A 22,947-nucleotide genomic window follows, 5' to 3' on the forward strand; every position below is an offset into this window, starting at 1 on the left:
ATCCTCCGTGGTATTGGCATCACCCAAGGATTTGTCCTTTAAACATAGCTGCTGCAGAGAAGAACCCAAACAGCAGCAATGGGGTCAAGCAAAGCCTCGTCCCCCCTGTTCCTGCATCCTGACCTGCTCTCGCTGGGCGAGCCTGAGTGACTGGCACCCGAAGGGCATCCTCCAGGCCCCCAAAGATGTTGCGCTACAAAATTGGATTGTTAAAGTTTACAAAGTTGGAAGCAAGCAGTTGGAGATCTGGCTCAGTAAAAAATAAATAAAATTAAAAAAGGGAAGGGCTCGGTTCGCACACAGCCATGAGTCAGCTGCGAATACTTGGTGGTTTGGATGCAGACAACCCGGATGTTTGCTTCCCTGTCCTGCGCAAAGGGGGCTGCAGGAATGGACAGACGGTTTTGCTGCGAGACCTCTGCTATTTCCCCTCCTGGGCTCGAGTCACCACAAGAATGGCTCCCTCCTGGCTTTTGGCACTCAGATAAGAGCCTCTTCTGAGTCCTTTTTAGTAAAAAAACAAGTTCAATTTTGCAGAAAAGGGATAGAAGTTTCACCAAAACCAAGTACAGCTTCAAGTAAATACCTTTCTCAAGGGCTGATGATAGTTCTTCTTTCTCACTGCAGCTCTGCATTGGTGAGGAGGTACCCCAGGACACCCAGCCCTCACCACATCCAGCCCAGTTCTGCATCCCCACCCCAAAGAGAAGCTGCTAGCGTTCCCCACGTTAAACTCTGAAAACAAACGATCTACAAACAAGAGCTACAGAAATTATTTGAACAGCCTGCGTGCCTCCCTCCCTGACCACAGCAACGAGAAGATAAGCCCTTTAGCTCTAAGGTAGTTAACCTGCTTAGGAATTTCAATTTTTCATATTTTGTAGTTACAGGAGGAGCCCGATTTCCCATCGCAGGGGGATGCAGGGACTCGCTGCTCTTATCAGAAGGGTGGGCAGGGGAACACCACTGCACGCTCGAGTCAGCCCTCTCCAGGTCGGTTCTTAGAAATGTTTTTTTTTCATAGCAAGAGGATGCATTATGGACATGGTTTACTGGGTGACAGTGGCAGTAGGGTGATGGTGGGACCAGAATCTCGGAGGGCTTTTCCAACCATAACGATTCTGTGATTTCTTGTGTGCTTGCACAGGCCACAGCACGACACGGCGTTGGTTATGACAGATCTCAGCCTAACACAGCAATACAAATCACAAGCAGCTTAGCAACAGCTCCTTAGCAGAAGACAAGGACAAGCGATTCTCCAAGAGCTCAAAAGCCAGATGGCTTTCCTAATTCTGGAAAGCTCCCCCAAATAAACCGTCACTCTGCCAAAACCCAAATACCAGTCAAGGACCCAAGTCATTAACAGAGGGGGAGACACTACAGGAAGCTTAATTTTTGAGTGGCTACTATTCTTTTCCCCCCGACCTCAGCTCCAATAGCCAGGCAATGTAAATAACGTCCCGAGCTAATGTAAGCACTCCTCAGCCAGCGCCTGCAGCCCCGGGCTCAGCGCCGAGCACCCGCAGCAGTCACCGAAGCAAACGCAGAGCCCGAGCTTGTGCCAAAGTCCATTTTTGCTTAAGTGACAGCGCGGAGCTAATTCCCAAAGACAACATACACAGCATTAATCAGCACTATGGATTATTTACACAACAGTGCTCTACAGGCAACGGACAGAGCCGTCCGCTATTTCGGAGAGTTTCCTACTCGTAATGGGCGAAAGATTTTCTTGCCTTTCCAAATGGCTGAGTTTGTCATGGCCATTAATCATCCCCAATTTCTTCCTGAGACATCCGTGGAACCCTCCCCAAACTCCGGCAGCCCAGAGCCTTTCCCTTCCCAGTCCCATCCCTCTACCAGTAGCCTTCCAGTCACCCTCCCCTCGCCCACCCGACTCCATAGTTCTCACGTCCCACCCATAGAGCATCTCCTGTAGGGACAGTCAACACCCCAAAGAGAATGGGATGAGAAGGATAAAGCCTGGCAATGCTCAAAGAGCCATTTAACAACAGGCAAGAGCCCAAGTTGAGCTCCGGCCTTCCCACGCCAGCACCAATTCATCCCCCGGCACGGCGCCTAATTGAAACCCTCATTCTTTCAGAAGGGATGTCTAATCACCAGCTTAAAGGTCCCAAAAAGCAGCAATTGTACGTAACCTTACTCAACCTTGAGCCCAGCTGCCTGTGAAGGGGCTGTGGTGGTCAGATGGAGCACTACGTGCGCATCGCACGTGCAGTTACCCCGTGGCTTGCCCTATAAGCCAAAAATGAGCATTGCTTCCAGAGTGCGACGTGCCTTCCCCAGCTAAAAGCCAATGCCCAGACCTTGTAGAAGAGTTTTTACCCAAAAATCCACCAAATGGGTGGAAAATCCCAGAGAAGGCAGATTAGCAACCTACCGCTCAACTAAGATCCAGGAATTTAAGGGACATCAGGATTGTTTTCCTCTCCACCCCAAAAAACAGGCAGCTTGGAGAGCAGGGGGCACCGGCAGCAGCACAGACAGCACCAAACCCACAAAGCATTCACTGCAAGGCTCCTACATCACCGCAGTGCTCGCTGGTTTTGGTTCTGAGGAAGAGAAACCCCATCCAAACCCAGAGAGCCAGGCTGCCCCAGAGGCACGGCTGCTGGCAGCAGTGGGCTTTTTTCCAGAAAAAAAAAAATAAGCTGGAGGTTAAAAAAAATAAAGATGACCATGGCAGCTGAGAGAATCCCGTAGGAGCATCCCGGGTCGGGAGGCAGCAGCAGCCCCATGCACGTAGCGGGGACACGTCCAGCTTTCCCTTGACTCATGTCTGGTGCCGCGAGCTGCCAGACAGCGGCTGCACCACAAAGCTGACGAGGACTTTTAATAACTCTTAGGGCTAATTGCACCAGGGAGCCGGACCCACCCAGAGGAAGCCGCGCTGAGAAACGGCTCCTCGGATGCTGGCTCTTCTCACGCCCCATGAAGGCAGCCTTACAGCAGCTGCTGCAAGCGTGGTAGCATCACCATCGTGTGCTGAAGTCCTCAGAGAGGGAATATCTGCAGGCTTTGGTTTTTCTCTCCCTTTTCAGGCTCCCTGCCCTCCTGCTAACCCAGGTCCCTCTCAAAACTGCTGCGATGGGGTGGCGTGGGCAGGGCGAAGCAGCCGCCAAGCAGTAGGGACTGCAGGAAAGGAAAAGGCAGCCAAGCTGACTTGAAAAAAATAAAGCAAATACAAAGGCTGCTAGAACACCAAAAAAACAAAGAAAAAAAAAAAGAAAGATATCCTTAAATCAACAGCCACCGCGCCCAGATACTCCGCTCCTTTTGCTATTTTTGTGCGTTTTATGTCTTTTAAACAAACTGCCATCTATTTGCTAGGATTTTGGGGCGTGAAACAAGCAGTTAGGGACACGGAAAGCGCATTGCTATCAAACAGCTTCCTCAAACTGTGCAGCCCCAGCCTGGAAGGAAGGAGGGACGGGGAGAGTGGTGTTACAAAAGGCTGCTTTATACTCACTCCTTCTCTAAAGCCTGGCCAAGCACCGTGGTAACACAGGCAGAAATAATATGAGATGTGTCCGTAGCTATTTCACAAAGAAGGGAAAAATAATAGCAGAGCTCAGGTTTTTAATGGTGAAAAAGAAAAGAAGAAAAGCCCTGACAGTCCCAACCTCTCTCTGCCCCAATAAAGAGGATATTACTCTCAGATTTTATTTTCTTATTGTAAGGTCAGTCTTTATATTTGCAAAGTGAGCATTTTTCAGCTTTTTCTGGGGTAAATTGTATGTTCTCAGCAGATGTCAGAACAACCCCCCCTCAGCAGATTAGAAACATATGGGAAGAATGAGGAATCCAAACCACACGTTTTTATTAAACTGCATGACTCCTAGTTCAAGTTTCATCACACCGAAGTAAATATTTTCTCCCTGAAGTAGCAGCTGCAGGTTAAGTTATCCATAATAGATATTTCATATATGTCTGTTCATATACGTATGCATAAATGCAGGTGCCCCTATGTGCACATCTCATCATTGCTAAAAAAATCTTGAGATGTCAATGTGAGCCCACAAGGCTAAAGCTGATTTTGTTTTTTTTTTTTAAAAAAAAATTAAATAACCTGCTTGTGAACATGCACTTTGTTTTTTTTTGTTTTAAAAAAAAAAAAGCTGCCAAGACTCCAAAACTTTAGAAGTACCAGATTTAAAGTTGTATATGCAACCCTAAATCTATCACTCCGTATAGACATTTTAACTAATGGTCTAATTACCCTGCAACATGAGACTTTGAGACTTTTCCAGGTTATTTCCACTTCAGTCAGCGTACAAGTGATGAGAAAGCTTTTTCCATCGCCCCTCTGCTTGCCTCTCTAAGCCTGGATCTGCAGCCACTATCACACAACTGTGCTGTGCACCTAAGCACATGCACTTAAAGTAGGTATCTCTGGATGCTGATGTTAAACCCTGCTGACTTGAAAGAGCTCCTCCACTGATAGAGGAGTTTTCCAGGGAAGATTTGGATACTTGGAAGATGCTGACTTCCTAGGGAATTAGCTTCCACTTGAAGCATGGGGCATGCACCCTGCTAAAGCCAAGCCTGAGGTGTTCCTAGAGGTTTTTCTGGGGCCAGGGCTTAATCCTCATCGCCAGCCTCTTCCTGTGAAAGCTGTGACTTGGCAGGCAGGGTTCCTGAGGGGTGTTTGAGGAGCACCTGGGCATTTCCCCAGAGCAGAGAACACGCTGCTTGCTGCAGCACCTAGCATACAACACCCCCAGGGACAGACCTGATCCGGGGAAAAGGCATGGATCCTACCAGGGGGCACCCTGCACCTCTCCACCAGCCTTGAACCCTGTCCCTAAAGCACTGACCCAGGCCAGAGTGAAGCCAGTTGAGTATGTGCCATTTATCCCCCTTCACCAGTCACCCAAATCAGGCAATAACAATCTTCACGAGACTTCCACCTGCAGCAGATGCAAAGCCAAGCCCCACAACCTGCTCCTGTTCCCCTCCACTGCCCCCATTTCAGCCCCAGCAGTGCAGGAAGCCAACACCCTCGGTGCCACAGCTCCACAGAGACTTTGGGGCTGGGGGATGAAGAACTGCATCCATCTCCTCCACAAGGAGCCTGGTGTAGCTCTCCTGGCCAGCTGCCACCTCTCTCTTTTAAGAAGCCCTTGCAGGTCTCCTGCAGTTTAACGCCTTCCCGAGGAGAGAAAATTGACAGCAGCCAGAGCCCCTTGGTTTGCTGGGGCTGTCACCAAAGCCCCAACAAGTTCTCGTAGTTTTGGGATAGAAACCTTGCAGTGTGATCCATTCTAGACCATGGTACAATCCTGGTTGGAAGAAATAAATCCTTTGCTGGCTTCTTTTTTGAGCTGCTGGCTGGGCAAAGGTGTTCTTTCTATTTCTGGGGCAGGGTAAGAAAAAAAAAATAGAGAAGATAAAAAGCTGACTGCAGAGAGCGCTTCCAAGTTGACTCAGTTTTCTTTGGCTGCCCCAAAACTCCCATAACGTGGTAAATAGCCTGAATCTCTTTTCCCCCTCTCTAGTTTTGACTGAAAAGTAGGAAACCTGATTCTGAGAAGAGCTGGAACGAGGGAGAAGCAGCTTCAGCCTCCCTGTGTGCAGGGCCAGCTTGGCAGAGGGACTTGGCACACGCGTGCCATCACCTAGAGAATGTGAGATGTTAAGGTCAGACCTGGTGGAGGTCCTTGGCAGACTTGCTGTGTGTGTACTCCTTGTGTGGGATCTTATACCTTGCCTCCCAGCATCCAGTGCTTGCGTTTCTGCCAGCACAAGGAGCAGAAGTGTCTGTTTTAATAGGGTTCCTACCTAGAGGAAGCGTTTGGAGCACACCTCCTGCATGTACAGCGCAGAAACACCTTCAAAGAAATGACCCAGCCTCCTGGCCACCTCTGGAATTACATCGCTAACAACTACTCATCCTCTTGTGTACACCAGAAACCCCGCTGAGTTATTTAATCTGAAGGTTTAAACTCTAACACATGAGGAAGCATTCCCCTCTAATGAATTCATTAGGACAGCAGAGCATTTTTTTTTTTTTTTGGCTGTTTTCCCCTGAAAGCAAGCCACGTGTGATCTCTGCGCAGCTACAGGTGTGTCTGTCTATCTCAATAACTCTCCAATCTGATGGCTGATTTCAATCACATCTGACAGAGGAAAAAGGCTCAAGATAATTAAATTCCTATAAACGTCATGGAAACGGGCAGCCAGGTAAAAGAAAGGCATCGTACAAGCTCACTGTCTGAAGGGGGGGGGCTGTGCAGCACGAGCCCACTTCTGATCAGCAATAGGGGTGTTCAGAACAAGATATCTCTGATGTTCCTGCCATAGGAAAAGCTTGAAGCAACCACGAGACAAATTAGACGGACTGCAGACTTGACTCATCTCACAGCATCTGACGGTCCCAATTGCAGCACCAACTGGAAAAAGATGAGCTGAAGCACCACAAAATAAGCAGTTCTTGTGTTTCTGCCTATACACAGCAGACAACCTCTCCTCCTCAATTTTCCAGATCCAAGAGGAGTGGAGGAGAAAGCCCAACATCTCCTGGTCTCAGCTAGCTGGGTCCCCTGGCAGCTCAGAGGGGTGGCACAGGGCAGAGCCCAAGGGTTTGTTGGACCTGTCATCAGGCACTGGTCACGTTCAGGCTGGCACTGCCACCGAGGTGACCTCGGCTGAGCCTTCACTCTGTGACATCCATCTGCACAACAGGCTTGTAATCATCACTGGCTCACCAGCAAACACACTAAGAGCAAACCACGGAGCTATTTTCCCCCCCCCTCTATCTGACCACATGGCAGCTGGCCGCTCTGTGATTTCTCCTTTCAAACTCTTCATTTGGTAACTTCAAATCAACATGTCACGCTCCGTGCGGACAAATTACACCACTGATCCCTAAAAATAGACGTCCCACAATCACCATGTGCTCCGTTGCCACTGTTTTTACTCCTAGCCCAGACACAACCCTCATGGCAGAGCCACTATGGGGTGTGGGTTTATTCCAGATTACAAACCTTTAACTATAAATAGCACAAATCTATAGGATAACTTTCAAAGGAACGCTTTAAAAACTGCTCACAAATTGCACTGAGTTCACAGGTATTCTTTTTAATAGCTGCAACCACTGCTCCTCTGCAATATCAACACCAGCTAAGAGTGACTTCATGGCAGTAGATTATTCGAGAGATGGGATCTCATTTTAACGCATCTATACAGAATTCAGACATTTGTTTTTGAAGTCAGTAGCTATTCCGAACTGCTCGCAAAATAATGCATGAGTAAGTGCACAGCACAAGTTTCTCAAGCAGTTCCTCCCAGCGGTTTTCAAACAGGAGCCGATTTGGCTGAGACGTGGTGCAGCCTTGTTCCCTAATTGGAGCATCAAGTCAGATTACGCTCCTGAACACTTTCAAGCAGCAAATTGGACAATTCAGAACATTTCTCTCAATAGTCACAAAACTTCACAGTGCATTGGCAGGGCTCGGAGCCCACCAATGCCAGCTGCTGGGATGAACTGGGATGCAACTGGAACCAGGGAAGTTTGGCTTCACGTCAGGCACTGCTGCAAGAAATGAGAGATTTTCATGAACGCTGCCTCTGTGGTGGTTGAGGCTGGGTGCAGGTTGGCACTGCCAGGATGGCAACTCCATAGGCAACATCCCCCAGAACTGGCAATCCAGGCCACTGGAGAAGCGAGAGCTGACAGCCTGCACATTGTGGGAGGCATTTCCATCATGGGAGGACAGTGCCAGCCTGGCCTTCCACTGTCCAGCATGGAAATTAAGGGGAGAAGGAGAGAAAAAAAAAAAAAAGAAAAGGAAAAGACCAGTCCAGGCCTCTGAGAAATGAATAGGGCAAAATGAATGGATGCCATTGTCTGTCATGATCTGCCAGCCCCTTAACCAGCCCTTAATAAAGCTGAGAGATGAAACAATCAGCAGTTTTGCAATAACACCCTCATTTTGAAACCCGTGTATTCCAGATAAGTCTTTCTGAAGCGTACGTGTTCACGCTCAGGGGGACTGCATTTTGCTTGGAGGATGACCTTTGGTGAGAGAGACCCATGCACACCGTTCTCATGTGCTGCTGGATTACCTTAACCCATGCTTACTGGATCTAAAAACATGACTCCACATGCCCATAAAGCCAGTTTTTAAGCTTAAAAAGTGGATCAGGACCCCTGAAAGAAACTCAAGCCCCCCATGTCCCTTGCCTTGCATGGCTCCTCGAGCACTTCACCCCCCTCTCCTGCCAACCCACCCACCCTCCAGGTCCCATTTCCATTCTCCAGATCCCGTTTCTCATCACGCATGGGTCCCTCCCTCACAGCAGGCACCCTCGTGCCCCAGCTGATGTCCCTGTCCCCCACAGCCTGAGGGGTCAGCACTGGGCAGTACCCTTTGATCCAAGCTACATTTCTGCATGCAGCCTCTGAAAACTCCACTTAAACCCAAATTAGAGAGAGGAGAGGCCGCCGAAGGCTGCCCAGCCTTCAAATTTCTTCTTGTGGTCTCGCAGCCCTGACCACATACTCAAGCTCCCTATTTTCTTTCCCGTTCCATTTCATGCTGCATTTCCCCCATCCAACTCCATCTCCTGATGTCACCGGGTTACCAAGTGCTGATCCCGCTGTTCCAACTTTCCCCTCTTCATCCAACCCAAATAATCCACTAATAACCGAGCGAGGGGCTGGCTTTTTCCTATAGAAGTTATTTTTCAATGACATATGTGTGAACCATAAGGGATAGTTTAAAAACAGATTCTCCCTCATTACAGGCTGCAGCCCGGCACATCGCGGCGCTGCTCTTTTGTGTCTTCTCCCCCGCCTCCCCGTGCTGAGCGGTGCTGTTTCCTGGCTCCGGTTTCACGTTGATTTATTTCCCTTTCGTCTATGGAAAATGAGGAATGGGATCAGCTCCTGCTCGCTGCGCCGCCCACACCAAGCTGGATATGCGAGCGTTGCGCGGGGCGCTCACACGGTGGAAAATGTGTCATGGAGGAGCAGAGCTGCTGGCCCGAGCTACGTGTTTGAGAAGTCGCTGTTGGAGCCACAATGAGCTGGAGTAGGGGTAGTTGCTTCATTTCTGCTTAGCCCTACCTGAGCAGGGTGGCAGTATTGCCCTGGGAGGTGCTGAGCCCAGGATCTGCACCCAGAATCACCTCCGCTTTGTCTCCATCCCTACCCACGGTGGGAGAGGCAAAGGGAAGGTGGCGAAGAGTCTCCACTTTGGTTGAGAACAAAAAGAGTCAAAAGACCAAGCCACAGTCACCAGCAAGCACCCAGTCAGGGTCATCCACGAAGGTCCAAGCGCACAGGACTTTTGGCAGCTCCACTGCACAATTCTCAACTTTGCTACAGGGGCAGAAAGAGCAACCAGGTGCAGCCCCTTGATGCTCCTTCCTGGATTTCCCATCCTCTCTCCTCCCCACTCCGACTGCTTCCAAGCTCCAGCACAAAACCCCAGGCAAGCTCCAAAGCTTTGGAAAGCTCCAGCTTCCCCTGGGCTCACTTCCATCACCGAAGGGGGGCTTTGCTTCCAGCAGCACATCAGGGCTTCCTGCTCCCATCCCACACCAGCTGGAGCTCTTCTGAGCACGGAGGTACCTAAGCTGCATACCCCTTGCTTCCAGCCCATTTTTTTCCCCCCTCATACTTGGATTAACCTGGAAGCTGAGCTGCCATTCTCAGCTCTGCCAAAGGGTTTTCCATTCACACACTGCCACAACCCCAAGATCCACCCTGGGGTTTTAGCCGAGCCCTCCGCACCGAGGTGGCTCAGGATCAAGGGTTTTGTGTACACAGAGGCTTTTAATCAGGACTTGGAATGTTTTCTGCCCCAGGAGGTAAATACAGAATCCAGGTTTTATGGATTAAAGGGAATGGGGGGAAAATAGACCTGGTTGCCAAAGCTATCTCAGGATGTAAGTGGGATTACGCACTTAGCCGTGGGGATATCTGCTGACACACTCAGAATTCAACTTAACACCAAATTTTGGTTGGGAAAGTGTTCTGCATTTGGCAAGCAGCGATCACCAAACCATGGAGCAGGGACGGCAGGATGCATCTGCTGGGACCACCCCAGAAGGAAACGGCAGTGCAGGTTCCTATTGCTGCTTCCCAACATTTCTGCACATTTGGGCATTACAGCAATGTCTAGGAAAGTAATGCTTAGGAAAGAGCTGAAAATGGGTAGTGGAGCTAACACACACAGGTCTGTGCAATACCTCTTGTCCATACACCATTCCCCCTCCCTCTTTCCCCAGAAGACTCAATTACTTGTCCTTCCTCAGCTGTTCATGCACCTCTTCTCCATATTCCCAACCTTTGGCAATTATGTTTGAACAGTGTTGACTGTCCCAAGAGATGTTTTTTTCTCCTGCAAGAGAACCTCTGTGCAGCATCTCCCATCCCAAAAAGCCTCGTGCTGAAACAATCTTGCTCAGCTCCCGTAACACAGCTCTTTGCCACTACCCAAGCTTTTCACCCCAAGAGCTGGGTTTGGGCACCCTATGGCCCGAAGAGCAGATGTGAAGCTCAGCCCAGGAATGTGGTTATCAGAACAAACCCTGTTACAGACCAGGAGTGGACGCGGCATGCCAAGCGTGGCCAGCAGTAGCTGAGCATCACAGCTCGCATTTCAGTATTCCGAGCAGCAAGCTGGAAAAGGGTAAACATCATTTGCAGATAAAATTTGCTTATGCGAGGCATCAAAGCCCCAGGAAAATCTTCCTGTGTTTGCAGACATTCCAGAGCAGAGAACAGTGCACGAATGTAATATTCACCACCAATGTCTCTCGTCTCCCCACACATTTCACTCCAGTGGCCAGAGCACTGTTTGTTCAAACAGGCCTGACCTCCTGAACCGGGGCCAGCATGCGGCTACGTGTGGAGAACAATGAGCCCACGGTGAGAGACTTTTTTCCGTGTTCTTGGAGGGAATAGAAAACACACACACACACACACAAATACACAGACCCCATCCAATATTCTGCACAACTCATTAGGAATACCCTCTTCCAGCTCCCGTCCCCGGGGTGATGTATTTATTGCGAACATATACATTCGATCCCGCTTGGCTCTGTCGAAGTAAGTAGTACACCTGCACACTGGGGATGTCTGGAGTGGGCTAGGATTTTCCTTTGGGCTTTGGCACGCAGCCCAGACTGCCTCAAAAAAAATAAAATAAAATAAAATAAAAAGGCCTCACCATGTGTAAGGAACATGTGTTTCATTTGTTCGTACCTCAATGACAAGGGAATGGGTTGAACGCAAAGTCAGCTAATAGAGGCTTCTAGTTAGGACAGGCTCATCTACGCTGGGTTTACTCCTTCCTTACTGCAGTGAGATGCTACATATGTAAAAATCTGACTTAGAGAAGTCACGGATATAAAGCAGGATCCTGCAAAGGCAGGACAACAGCAATCAAGTCCTAAATTAGAAAGAAACCTCATTTTGAGCACTGCCAGGTCACCCAGGACACAAGCCCGCTGCCTGCCTGCCCTGCACACCAGAGCTCAGTGCCCATGGCCCTGCTCCTCCGTGCAGGGGCTCTCCCCCGAGCTTGGCTCAGACAAGCCCGTGCTTCCTATAACAATTTGCTGCAACCATGCAAATCGGGCTTTTTGTATGTGGAAGGAAACGCGCTCCCATCCAACAGGCTTCTGCTCCAGAAATTTGCTTTTATGCAAATAAAACTAATTGGTGTGACCTCCCACACACAGAACGAGGTCTCCAAATTAGCAGGAAAGGGGAAACATGCCCTGATTCGGGCTGGTGGCACGGCCACTGCTCTTGCTGCTCTCGGTAATCACTTTTACATATTGCGCAGCAGCGCTGCCAGTAAAGCTCAGCTGGAAACTTCTCCCCAATAGCACAACTATTTGGCTTCTCCCCCTCGCTCAAGCTGCAGAAAGTAATCTCTCCCAAACTCCCCAACGCATCCCAGTTGCTCTCTTTTCTCCAGCACCTCGCACACACCGGGTCCCTTCGCAGCGCCTCCTCTGCTCCCCGAGCCCCGTCCCCCTGCCTGCTCCCAGGGGACGTCCTTGTCCACAACGCCACCGTACGCCTTGGCATGTCGTCACCGGAGGGGAGCAGGTTTCCAGCATTACCTCACCCTGTCTGGGCTCTGCAACCAGCCCTCTACACCTCAGAGTTTCCATGGAAGAAACCAAGCCCCCTTTCTCCTCCCTCCCGCTATCCAGCAGGGGAAGGGAGCTGCAGCTGAAGCCATGGGCTGGAGGAGTAATGACAGCGCACCAAGCTGCATCCATCACGTGTAACAGGCCTGCCTCTGGTACTGCCTGCCAGTATTTGAACACAAAACACTACCAAGTGAGTGCCAGGAACAGCCAGACAGCTCTGCTCCCCAAACCCCGCAATCCCTGCAGTGGATGGACTACTCTGAAGGATGGGCTTCGCCTTCAAGAGGCCTCTCAGCTTTCCATGTCAGCTGTTTGAACTGGTCACTGCTCCCTGCAGGAGGTTCTTCAGGCCAGGGAAACTTGGGCAACAGCCTGCCTGTCCTCTCCAGGCCAAACCAGGCTGTTGTGCCAAGGCCCAGGAGAGCAGCAGGGACGGGGAGCCCTCGTGGCACTGCTCAGCATCCTTCCCACTGACCATTCTCCTCTGCTCCCCAACTGGCAACCTTGCTGATACCTTCCAAAACAGCAAAACCTCAAGAACAATTAGCCTGCAGCAGTTACTAGTAAGGAAACTAGCCTCTAAGCCTCTTGTTAGAACTGTAATAATAATAAAATTGTGTCATGCTGCTGCTACTGCAGCCACCGCCCAGGAGCAGGCAAGGAAGCCAAGCAGTCCCCCAGCCCAGGGTCCTGTTTCCTTCACCGACCACTTACACAGGGTATTTATTACTAGATTTTAATGACTGCTAATTACTCCATATCTTCATCATTCGCCACGCTTTCCAGACAAATAACAAAGAGGGAGCCCTCACAAAATTGCTCCTGAGTGGATATCTTTCCCCATCTGCAGGTGACCATCCTGTTTCTGCATTTAGGTACATGACAGCAAACTGTAGCTACCTCAGCATGGGCTAGTCCAACCAGCACAATCATTAATCAACCAGTAAGAGAAAGGTGTTACCTTGAAGCTAGCATTAACAGAGAATTAACAGTCCCAAGAACAAACCTGTGCTATCAGGACTCTGCTGCTCTGTCTGCAGAGCCGGGGCTTGGCTCCTGGCAAACTGCAAGCAGCGAAGCCATACAGCTTCCTGGGCCCGGTGCGTAGCTTGGCCATATTAAAAGATAAATGATGCACTGCATAACTTCAGCATCAATAAAAGCACTTTTATGGCCTGTTTGAACAATGAAACACGTCTCTCCCCTTGCACTGGATGCAACCATCGGCCAGAAGGCATTCGATAGCAGCAAGCTCCAGTAATTACCTACACAAGCCAAGCAGTTTCTTTTTACAGCTTATGAAATGGAATTCATCACTAACAAACAACAAAAAGATGAAAAAAACATTAAATATTTGTATTTTGTAATTATGACTAATAAAGCTACATCATTACAGGCAACCCTGACCCAGTCACAAAGCTTGACTGCGCTCCAGATGTCTGAGCTGCCAATTACCCAGCAAGTCTAAGTGAAAAACAAGAAGTTTGAGCAAAGTGCATGCAAACAATTAATCCAATGTTTCCACCCAAATCTTTACTCTTCTTACAGGAACCTGTCAGACAGGGATTGTATGACACGGTGTCACTTTCGGATCAAGATGAAGCTATCTGAAGCACAGGCTAACTTTTACAAGCTGTTTTGCAATTCTGCTTCTGGACAGGGCTCTGTCCCTCCCTCCGCTCAAGCACGCATTTGCAGACACGCTGATAAAACCAGATGACATCCCTGGGCACCTGTGTAAGACGATCTCAAGTGCAAGCCCTTGCCAACTGGAGCCAAATATCACATTTGGGTTTTGATTAGACTGACTGCATTGCTTGGCCTCTGGCACTAAAATCTCACCATTAATTGCAAAGCCATCCAGAGGCATAATCTTCAGCAATTGAAGACATTTTCTAGGCAGCATTGCTGTTCTGGAAGAACCTCGCTCTGTGATTTAATCCATATGTCTTAAGTACACCATCTCACTAAAGAGGATCCCTTTGAAAAAACAAAAGCAGAAGAAAATGACGAGAAAACCAGCAACTAAATGGAGAATTATTGGGAGACTGGGGAAAGCTATAGACATCTTCAATAAAGAACCCAAACGCTGGCTCAGGACATTTTATTTTCCATCATCTCACACCACAGTATATGCTGGTGGTGTAAAACATCGACTCTTTGCACTCCCTGAAAGGCTCTACAGCAAAAGAGGTGAAATCAGATTTGGCAGGGCTAGGAAAGCAGGCAGCCAGGACTGTAAACTAGCTTCTTTCAGCAGTCTGCCGAGGTAGGGGAAAATACACAGGAGCATGTGTCTGCAGCGCATCTCGACAGAGAAATTCAGGTTAGTATAAAACCCTAATTAATTTTCAAAGTGTTTTTCGAAGGTCAACTAACCTAAGCACAAGCTCCGGCCAGTTCCTTCCTGCCCCTCCAGACTAAACCCAGATCTTGCAGAGGATGGGCCCGACACGATGCTCACGAGAAGCCCCCCTGAGCTCCACATAGCCACTAAGATGTATTTGGTTTGAGGAGATTGGGGAGCTTCTTGCTTCTCCTGTAAAGAAGTAAATGTTTCCATGTGCTCCAACGCCTTGCCACTGCTGTTTGCGTTCACACAAGAGGATCTAGGCATGAATCAGATTCAGAGCTGAGGCTCCCACAGTAGGTTTTTCCCCCACAAGATAAAGCCTGCAAATTTTGCAGTACCACCAATCCAGCTTTCCCCAAAGCCCATTGTATTAGTAGTGCAGTTATCCTCCTGCAAGAGCTGATCAAGGCTATTTGACTTGTTAACAGCAGATCTGCCTGCAAAAGTAGAGCCCTAAATCTGTCCTCAAACACCAAAAACTACAGCAAGGTGCACTTTCATTGATAGGAAGCCTATTTTCAGTTGTATACCTTTTGCTAGAACAAAATTTATTGATCCAATCTTGTAACCTTGGAGCCGTCTGGAAAAAAATAATGTGCAGAAATGTAAAAGCTATGAACTTTTTCTAGAGCTGGAAATGCTAAAAGCCAAGAGCACGGGGAGGCAGGGAGGGAGAAAGCCATGATGATAGCAAAACGAAATCTGGGATTATCAGACCCAGTGATAATTGTTTTTAAGTGTAAACAAGGCAGGAGATGAAAAGGGAGCTAGCATTTCAGCCCAAAAGCAACAGAGCACCTGAACGGCACCAATGTTTCAGCTAAGAGCACTGGAGCGTCAATTCTGCTTTCTCTTGTTGCGCCTTGAAACGTTCCCCGGCCCTAAGAGCACCTCTGGCACCTCGCCCAGCCTTTCTGGCTCACCCCGGCACAAATTGCTTTCCTTCTATTTCCGATATCTTGATTTTGCTAGCGGTCTTCAAAAAACCACAAAGGAAGAGAGCGAACAGGGAGTGCCATCCTTTTCGCATCGCCCAGCCCCGTGCAGCGCACCACGTCTCATCCCAGGGCAACGTTTGGCTCACGCCACCAGCAAACCCTCCTGTCTGCTCTTGGTTTCACTGCCTTGGCACAAGGGCACGCACAGGTGTCTGAGACCCTCTCGCTTTGCACCTCGCTTGGCAGGATCAGAAGAAACCACTTGTTTTTTACAGGACCAACCAGACCAATGACACAGTGACAAATTAGCTCCTCCTGTTTCCAGAGAAGCCAGGTGTAAAAAGCAATGTTATGCACTGAACTTTTCCACTCATGGGAAAACCAATTTAATTTCTTCTACACCAACATCAGACGAGACCCCAACATTGCTTTTAGAGGGTCAAAATGCCACTTAGCTGGTGGAACAGGCCTACAAATTTTTGAAACAGCTGAAGCAAGAATAATCAACATGAAATGTCCTCAGTTGTTACAAGGGCATCCTCATCAATTTTATTTTATTTTATTTTTTAAAAAAAAAGGTATCTGTATTTGCAGTACAGTTTTAAACAATGCCAATTCGAGCTCTGCCAGCTAGGTGCTATACAGGCTTTTTTTTGTTGTTGTTTTGTTTTTTTCCTAGTCACTGCAGCCTCACACAGTTTTCTTCCTGCAGATCTGGAAAAACACAAATCTGGAGCTTCCAGCAGAAATATGGACAATAGTGCACATTTGGGACTTCGGCACGGTCTAGACAAATTTGTTTTTTGTTCATCAGCCCATCGCTGTGAAGTGAGGGTCTACAGAGGAAGGCTGAGCAGTAAAACAGGGCTGGGCCTCATGCTGTTGCAGAAACCAAGCTTCTGGGGAATTATTCTGGGGGATTACCAAAATGCTCCAGAACAGCATTGCAGAGGGCTTAAGTTCACCTCACCCAGCACAGATGGGATGTGTACCCGCCCCAGACGTTATGCAGCACTTTCCATTCATAAAGACCCTCCAGCTGCAGGTTATGGGATTTCTTTCTTCACTGCTCTAACAGCCATTTCTGGGACAAACACAGCACCAGCGACCTTCCTGAGCCAGGACCTGAACTGTGTTTCAACCCACGCCTGCGAAACCAGAATGATTTCTGCAGGCAAGAGCTGTCTGAGCTGCTTTTTCCCCAGGACCACCACCACCACGGCTGGCTGGAAGAGCCAGCCCCCGGGGAGATGCTGTCCCACACAGCACTTGGGGGGGGGGGTTAAGGGGGCTGCACACTGCTTTTACTAAACACAAAGCCTCGCCAGGCTCTGCATTGAGGTGGGCAATATTCAAGCCATGTTGCTCAACCTGCTAGGAAGGAGCGAGGCTCAGCAAGACCCCTGGCACTGCCTGAACCCAGCAACGAGTTGTGCATGGAGCAGTCACAAGTGCCTCCCATGGGAGCCCACGAAGCATCCCAAAAAGCTGCAGCTGTGGTTGATGACATCTTAAAAGAAGAGCAGGGAGCCACCACCCAGCACATCTCAGGGTTGATTTCTTTGGAAAGTTCCCCCTGACTTTAGTGCTCAGCCTTCTGGGCAAGTCCCCTTCCCAACCTTCATTCTCCTTTTATTTCTCTGCGTAACAAACAGACTGCTAGAAATTGCTTCCTAATGCATAAATGCTGCAAAAGAAACGGTCATTCCCTCTAAAAATGAGATACTTTCACATGCCTTCTGACTTCCTCCCAATGTTGCTGTAGCCGCAGGAACTCTGCTTACCACAGCCTGCAGGCGGAGAGAAAAGTGTTTGTCTTGCACCACGGGCTGGTCCTTTCTCTCTCTTGCTCTGCAAAAGGCCCTTTGCTGCCTCACAACAGCGTCCTCTCAGCCACAGCTTGAAGCCAGCCGCCGCTGCCCGAGCTCATCCTGACATTTGTAAACTTGTGTTCCGAACAAGAGCTCAGCACAAAACTCAACTTGTACAACCTAGGCTCTCGGCTTGGCCCCTCTTCAAACCGACCCGGCGTTCCCAGAGCCGCACAGAGATCCACACAGCCTCCCAGCTAATTGAATTTTAATGAGAGGAAGTCGTTTTTCCACTGGAAGAATGTCGCGCTAGAGAAATATTTTGAAACTCCTCTAACTTTTCCTGCTGGGCTTTTTCTGCAGCAGGGCACGAGCAGAGAAGTCACCGTCCGTGTGCCCACGCTACAAATGCAGCAGAGCCGCTTCCCTGTGACCCCAGCTAGACCTGAAGTTTAAATAATTCTGACTTTCAAAACAAAAAGTGTTTGGGGTTGTATTTAGTTCCAATCCTGATGAGATTCCAAGCAAGGAGGTTGGGAATTCCCCCTACTTAGGGATCTTGTTGATCCCAGCTGAGACAAAACCTAAGCCCCCGCGGCCGCTGCCTCCCATCTCACCCACAGTTAACGGGGCTGGAGGAGCTCCCAGCAGCAGGGACAGGCACGCAACACCCAGGCAGCTCCACGGCCACAGAAGACTTCAAAACTTCATCATCACCACGTTAACTAGCTGAGGTTCACAGGGCATAGCTCCTGGACTGACTGTGGGAGAGCTGCGTGTGCCTGGAAATCCTACTGCTGACACCTTCCCCATCATCCTCAGCCACAATTTGCTCTACACGGTTTCTGCTTAGGCTTTTTCTGCTTAGGCTTGCAGATTGCAGAAAAGAAAGGAGGGGCTAAAGGAAATTAAGTTGCCGAGATATGAAGGAAATTAGGATATAGTCCACTGCCTTCATGAAACCTATTAATTACATTCGGTTTAAAGCTGCTGGTATCTTGATTAGTGTGCATGAGAGTGTATGTTGAAAAACCTCTTTGTTTGATGAGAACGACAAAAGAGAAGAGGATAAGTACCAGAACGGAAGAGGTTGCTTTTTTAAAAAAAAATATGTACTGATAGTTTACAACACGCAGGAGAAAGCTGTAGGAAAAAAAACTTGTTAATTGTCGAGTTCTGGTAGAATAACCACAGCGAGTTTCTCAGGAAGTGCCTGCAATGATCTCGGAGCTGTGTTTTGTACCCAAAGCTGACGACAAGGCAACAGCCTCCAGTGCAGGGGAACAATTGCTCTATTTTATGCCACCTCCCAGGATCTAAGAGGTTTCACAAGTCCCCTGAGCTTATACTCCTAGATAAATTATTTTCAACAAGGCCAGGAGTCTTTGTTCTCTATAAAGCAGAAGACTCTGCTCACCAAGTGGCAGCAAAACGAAGTAGCCTAAATTAGTTTCCGTACTCAGTTTGGATGCAACAATTTCTTTAAGGAGATCTACTAGATCCCTAGGTCCAATGGTTCAGAAAAATTGCTCAGAAAAGCTCATCACTTTACGTAATGGCTTCATTTAAAATACAGCAACGAATGCAATTGCTCAGTTTTCCACAGAACATCCAATACTTGCAAGATATGCTCCAGTGCCCATTAAACCCAGCTTTTACTTTCCATTTTAATTGTTAGACTTCCCAGGGAATGTCTATTAATGCAATTTCGAAACCCAGTTCGAACTTTCTAACTGGGATTTTGGCAGCGGTGCTTAGTCCATGCATTCTTGCTGTGTTTACAGTGCGCCAGCTCCCAGATGTTGGTAACGTTAAACAGACTGGAACTTTCCTTTTCCCAGTGACAGCGAAGTGCAGACAAAGGCTGGCTTCGCTACAGCCCTAATTATCCACCACTGATAGATGTTCCCCATCCCTGTACTGGGTTAGGAGGCCCATGAGATACAGCACTTCCTCCGTGCAAACGCAATAAATAAAGAGATAGAGAAGTCAATAGGTCTTCATTTACACTCCATTGCACTGGCGCTGATTTCGGGGAAGCAATTCTAGCTTGCAAGCAAGATCAGGGACAAGATTATTGTGCACAAAAGCCTCAGAAGTACAGCAGACCACAGAAGTTGAAATTGCTAGTGAAATGCATATATTAAGCTATCTGTTGAGCTACAGGAAAAGCTCTTCTACCATATGTACTTGGTCTATAAATAATTCTCTATCTCTTTGCTTAAATCACAAGAGCTCATGGGAACATTCCGCCCGTCACGATTTTGGTTTGCTTTTGAAAAAGCAGGCACTGTGTGGGAGGTGACAGGGCTGCCAAAGAATCTGTCAAGGAGACTCATGTCATGGTGCAAGAACCCAAGAATCAATGACCAGGGCACAGGAAAAGAGCGAGTTCTGAGAACCCCACAGAGTACCACGAGTTGTAAGGGAGATGCCTTCATCTGTTCACTGCCCTTCAAGTATGATTTAAATTGTAACACAGGGATGAATGAAATCCTGTTACTTCCCAAAGTTGGAGCCCTTCCCATGCTAACGGAGCTGAGAGACAAGAGGCACAGACCTACAAGGTTCGTGTAGGGACTGGTCTAAAACCCCAGCAAGGGTGTGAAACCAGAGAACCAGGGGAGTTAACTCCAACAGTTATGCAGCCCACTAAATAGTGCAGAAAGCATTTGCCTAGTCAGAATGAAGTCTTCAAAGTTTAAGTAACAAATTACAAAGTTCTTCTATGCAAAAATGCAAGACAAGTCCCAAAAAATGAGCTGTAAGTCCCCCAGCCAGAGCCTTCCTCATCAGCTCTGTGGAATGCTGCCAGAGCTGCTCGTTGTCTTGACTTACCTCAAAGACTTCCTCATCTAATATCCTCGTTCCAAATACAATGATGCCATTGACGTCAATGATGGGATGGTCACTTCGGTCCAAGAACTTGGTTATTTTCTTTTTACAGTCCAATATCAAAGTGACATTTTTCTTCTGCACACTGATAGCTACTCTGTGCCACCTACAAAAACAATTCACAGATGTTAAACAGAGCCTCGGACTTCCGAGAACAAGCCAACAATTGTAGTAACAATGAATCCTTCATAAAATGTTCCTGGAAGCCTTCAAGACAGCTATTGCCTGAAAACTGATGAAAATCAGCCTTGGGCAGACCCTAGACTTATTTGAAATAGAAGTGACAGTGCTGGCAGATGTTTCATTTTCACCCTCCAAATCAGGCAGAACACCTTTTCTTGCTTCACCTAGAGGCAGGGGAACCACCCTAATAACTTGCTAAGTTCCCTTTCCACCCTCCTCAGGTCCTGCAAGGGACTCAATGTGTTTTTTTTCTTGACCAAGTTGATTCTTAGTGCCCTTTGTAACAATCAGTGCTCCTGTCCCTATAAACACCAGACAGTCTGCACAGACTAGTATGTGATTCACCCTTTTTTTTATGCAGTGTTTATTTGCCAAAAGGGTACAGTTCAGGAAGAGGACTTTTAGCAGCAGTCAAAGCTGTCTACATACATTATATATGACCCCTATTTTACATCATGTTCAATGCATGCTGGTATTGATATAAACAATGTACTGTTTTTCCCCTTTGTGCACAAAATTTCACTTACTTGCCATCTGCTAGGTTAATGCCTCTAAAGAGAGGATAGTCTTCTGGGCCTGGCTTTCCTGTATGGTCTTCATACAGGAATACAGGAGATCTACCCATCTCCACACCAATTTGCTGGATCCCTTGCTCATTGTAAATTGAGATCAAGAAGGACTGACCTCCTTTCTTCGCTTTTACAGTGGTTAGAATGGAGAAGTCCTCTGGGAATGGGGAAGCTGGAGTGGAAAAGCAGAGAGGTTAGTCAGGTTTCCTTGAAAACAATTCCCTACAGAAACAGTGCTGTCTAATGACCTATGGGGAGAACACCGATTACTGTTTACCCCTCCAGATGTGTGCACCCTAAAAACGTATGTTGGGAAGCATTTAGTTGCCAGCTGAAGATCCATCTTTTCCCCCAAAGCCTACTGATACAAGGCCAGAACATGTTGCAACCCAAAGTAGATTGCACGAGCAAAGCCAAAGCAGGGCAGTGCCTCTCAAGGGCTACCTACCCAAAGGGCATATTGAGCATCCAGACACAGACCTGGGCATCGCTGGGGATCGTCCCATTAATGATCAGAAAGCCTTTTTCCAGTCCTCATTGCAATATACCACAGATATAAAAGTCACACCACATTTGAACTTCCAAGCAAATCACAAGTGAGGAATCTACTGTTCTGGGATGGGAACATGATGCTGAGAAAGCAGAGGTTCTAAAAGAGCTGTTGGTTTGAATCTATTCACACCAAACCTTTCCTTTGTGTATCCTGGAGCATTTAGGAGAGAAGGCAAAAACTTTCTCTATTTCATTTATCACACAATCTCCAAATTAACTTAATATGTCCAGAGGAGAGAGGAAATGAAGCATTCCATGCCAGGCAAATAAATCCCTTCAATATTGTGTGTAAGGGAGTATGGGAATTGCATCGGGTTTCATCTCTTCTAGACCAGAACAGAGCACTCTGTGGCTTTGGCTTACAGGGTTGGTACAGAAAAAAATATCTGCTAAGTCTGGCAAACAGTAGAAGATGCTATTTTGTCTGCATATTAAGCAGCTAACAACTTTCCTAGCTTTCTCTCCACTCAGGAAAGCAGACCCATCTCTATTTTTGCAAGGTTTGCAGAGTTTTGCACTGGCATGAAGATCACTAAGTCACGCTCTGTTCAGGATACAGCTCTTTGGGTTTTATTTTTTTTTTTCTGCCATTCATGCAGAATCATTAAAAACCAAAAAGCCTGGACGCACATCCAAAACAGGAACCTTTAATAATACCAGGAACATTGCTAAAGGATCTTCCTTGATCAAATTATTACCAGAGACAGGACCTGTTGGAAATGAGGGTACCTACAGGGCATAACCTGTTCACATGCTGCATTTCAGCAGCTTGAGACTTGTGGAGTATTTCTCCTCCAAGGTCCAGACTTTCAAAAACAAGGATTGCATTGTACTACTGGGTATCTGCTTGGGAAATCTTACAGCAAGGCACAGCAGAGCAAAGTGGGGTGGCCCAACCACAGGCAGCGTGGTGCGTGTGCTGTGACCATCTACGCATGTGGCAGCTGGCAGCATACGGGGAAAGGAGCAACACATTTTTTAAACTGCAGATCTGCAGCCATATAAACTATAAAAAAAAAAAAAAAAAGTCAAGCTCAATGCCCAAAAGCTTCAAATAGGTTTCCTCTGCCCCATAGGCTTTTCTTTGGTGGCATCCCAGAGCTGCCTAGGGGATTTTGCCATGAGTACAGGACCCAGGGCATGAGTTTCTCTGACCACAGCAAAGCTAGGAAGTCTAGGAAGTTCACAAATCACCCTCTTCTGCCTGGGAGTTGCTCAAACTTTATTAACTGGTGCTTTAAATGCATTAAGCTTTCCAGCACAGGATGACAGAGCAGGGCAGAGGAGGAGGCAGGAGAAAGCCCGCTGAGCAGCAGGCTCAGCTAACAAGCACTGCTACAGACAGCACTGCAACCAGCACCCGAACGGGGCACCTGTGGATGCCTATGGAGACACTGCATTTACACCCAGTTAACATCCCTCACCCTCGTTAAATAGCATTTGGAAAGAAGCATAAAGCATATTCTGAATGGAGGACTCTGTCAATAATTAAGTACTGTGATTATAGCCTG

At 47.9% G+C, this 22,947-nt stretch overlaps 1 protein-coding gene across 1 annotated transcript in view; it reads right to left on the reverse strand.

Annotated features, from left to right (window-relative positions):
• COL5A1 (collagen type V alpha 1 chain) overlaps window positions 1-22,947 on the reverse strand; it is a gene marked incomplete at both ends in the record, with an annotated part of 146,534 nt that overhangs the window by 85,083 nt on the left and 38,504 nt on the right. Inside the window, 2 exons of the mRNA XM_084299050.1 lie at window positions 20,076-20,238; window positions 20,843-21,056. Of these exons, the coding sequence (XP_084155176.1) occupies window positions 20,076-20,238; window positions 20,843-21,056 (377 nt within the window). The remainder of the gene's footprint in view (window positions 1-20,075; window positions 20,239-20,842; window positions 21,057-22,947) is intronic.

The sequence above is a fragment of the Netta rufina genome (genome assembly GCF_964035555.1).
Source record: "Netta rufina genome assembly, chromosome: 20".
NCBI lineage: Eukaryota > Metazoa > Chordata > Aves > Anseriformes > Anatidae > Netta > Netta rufina.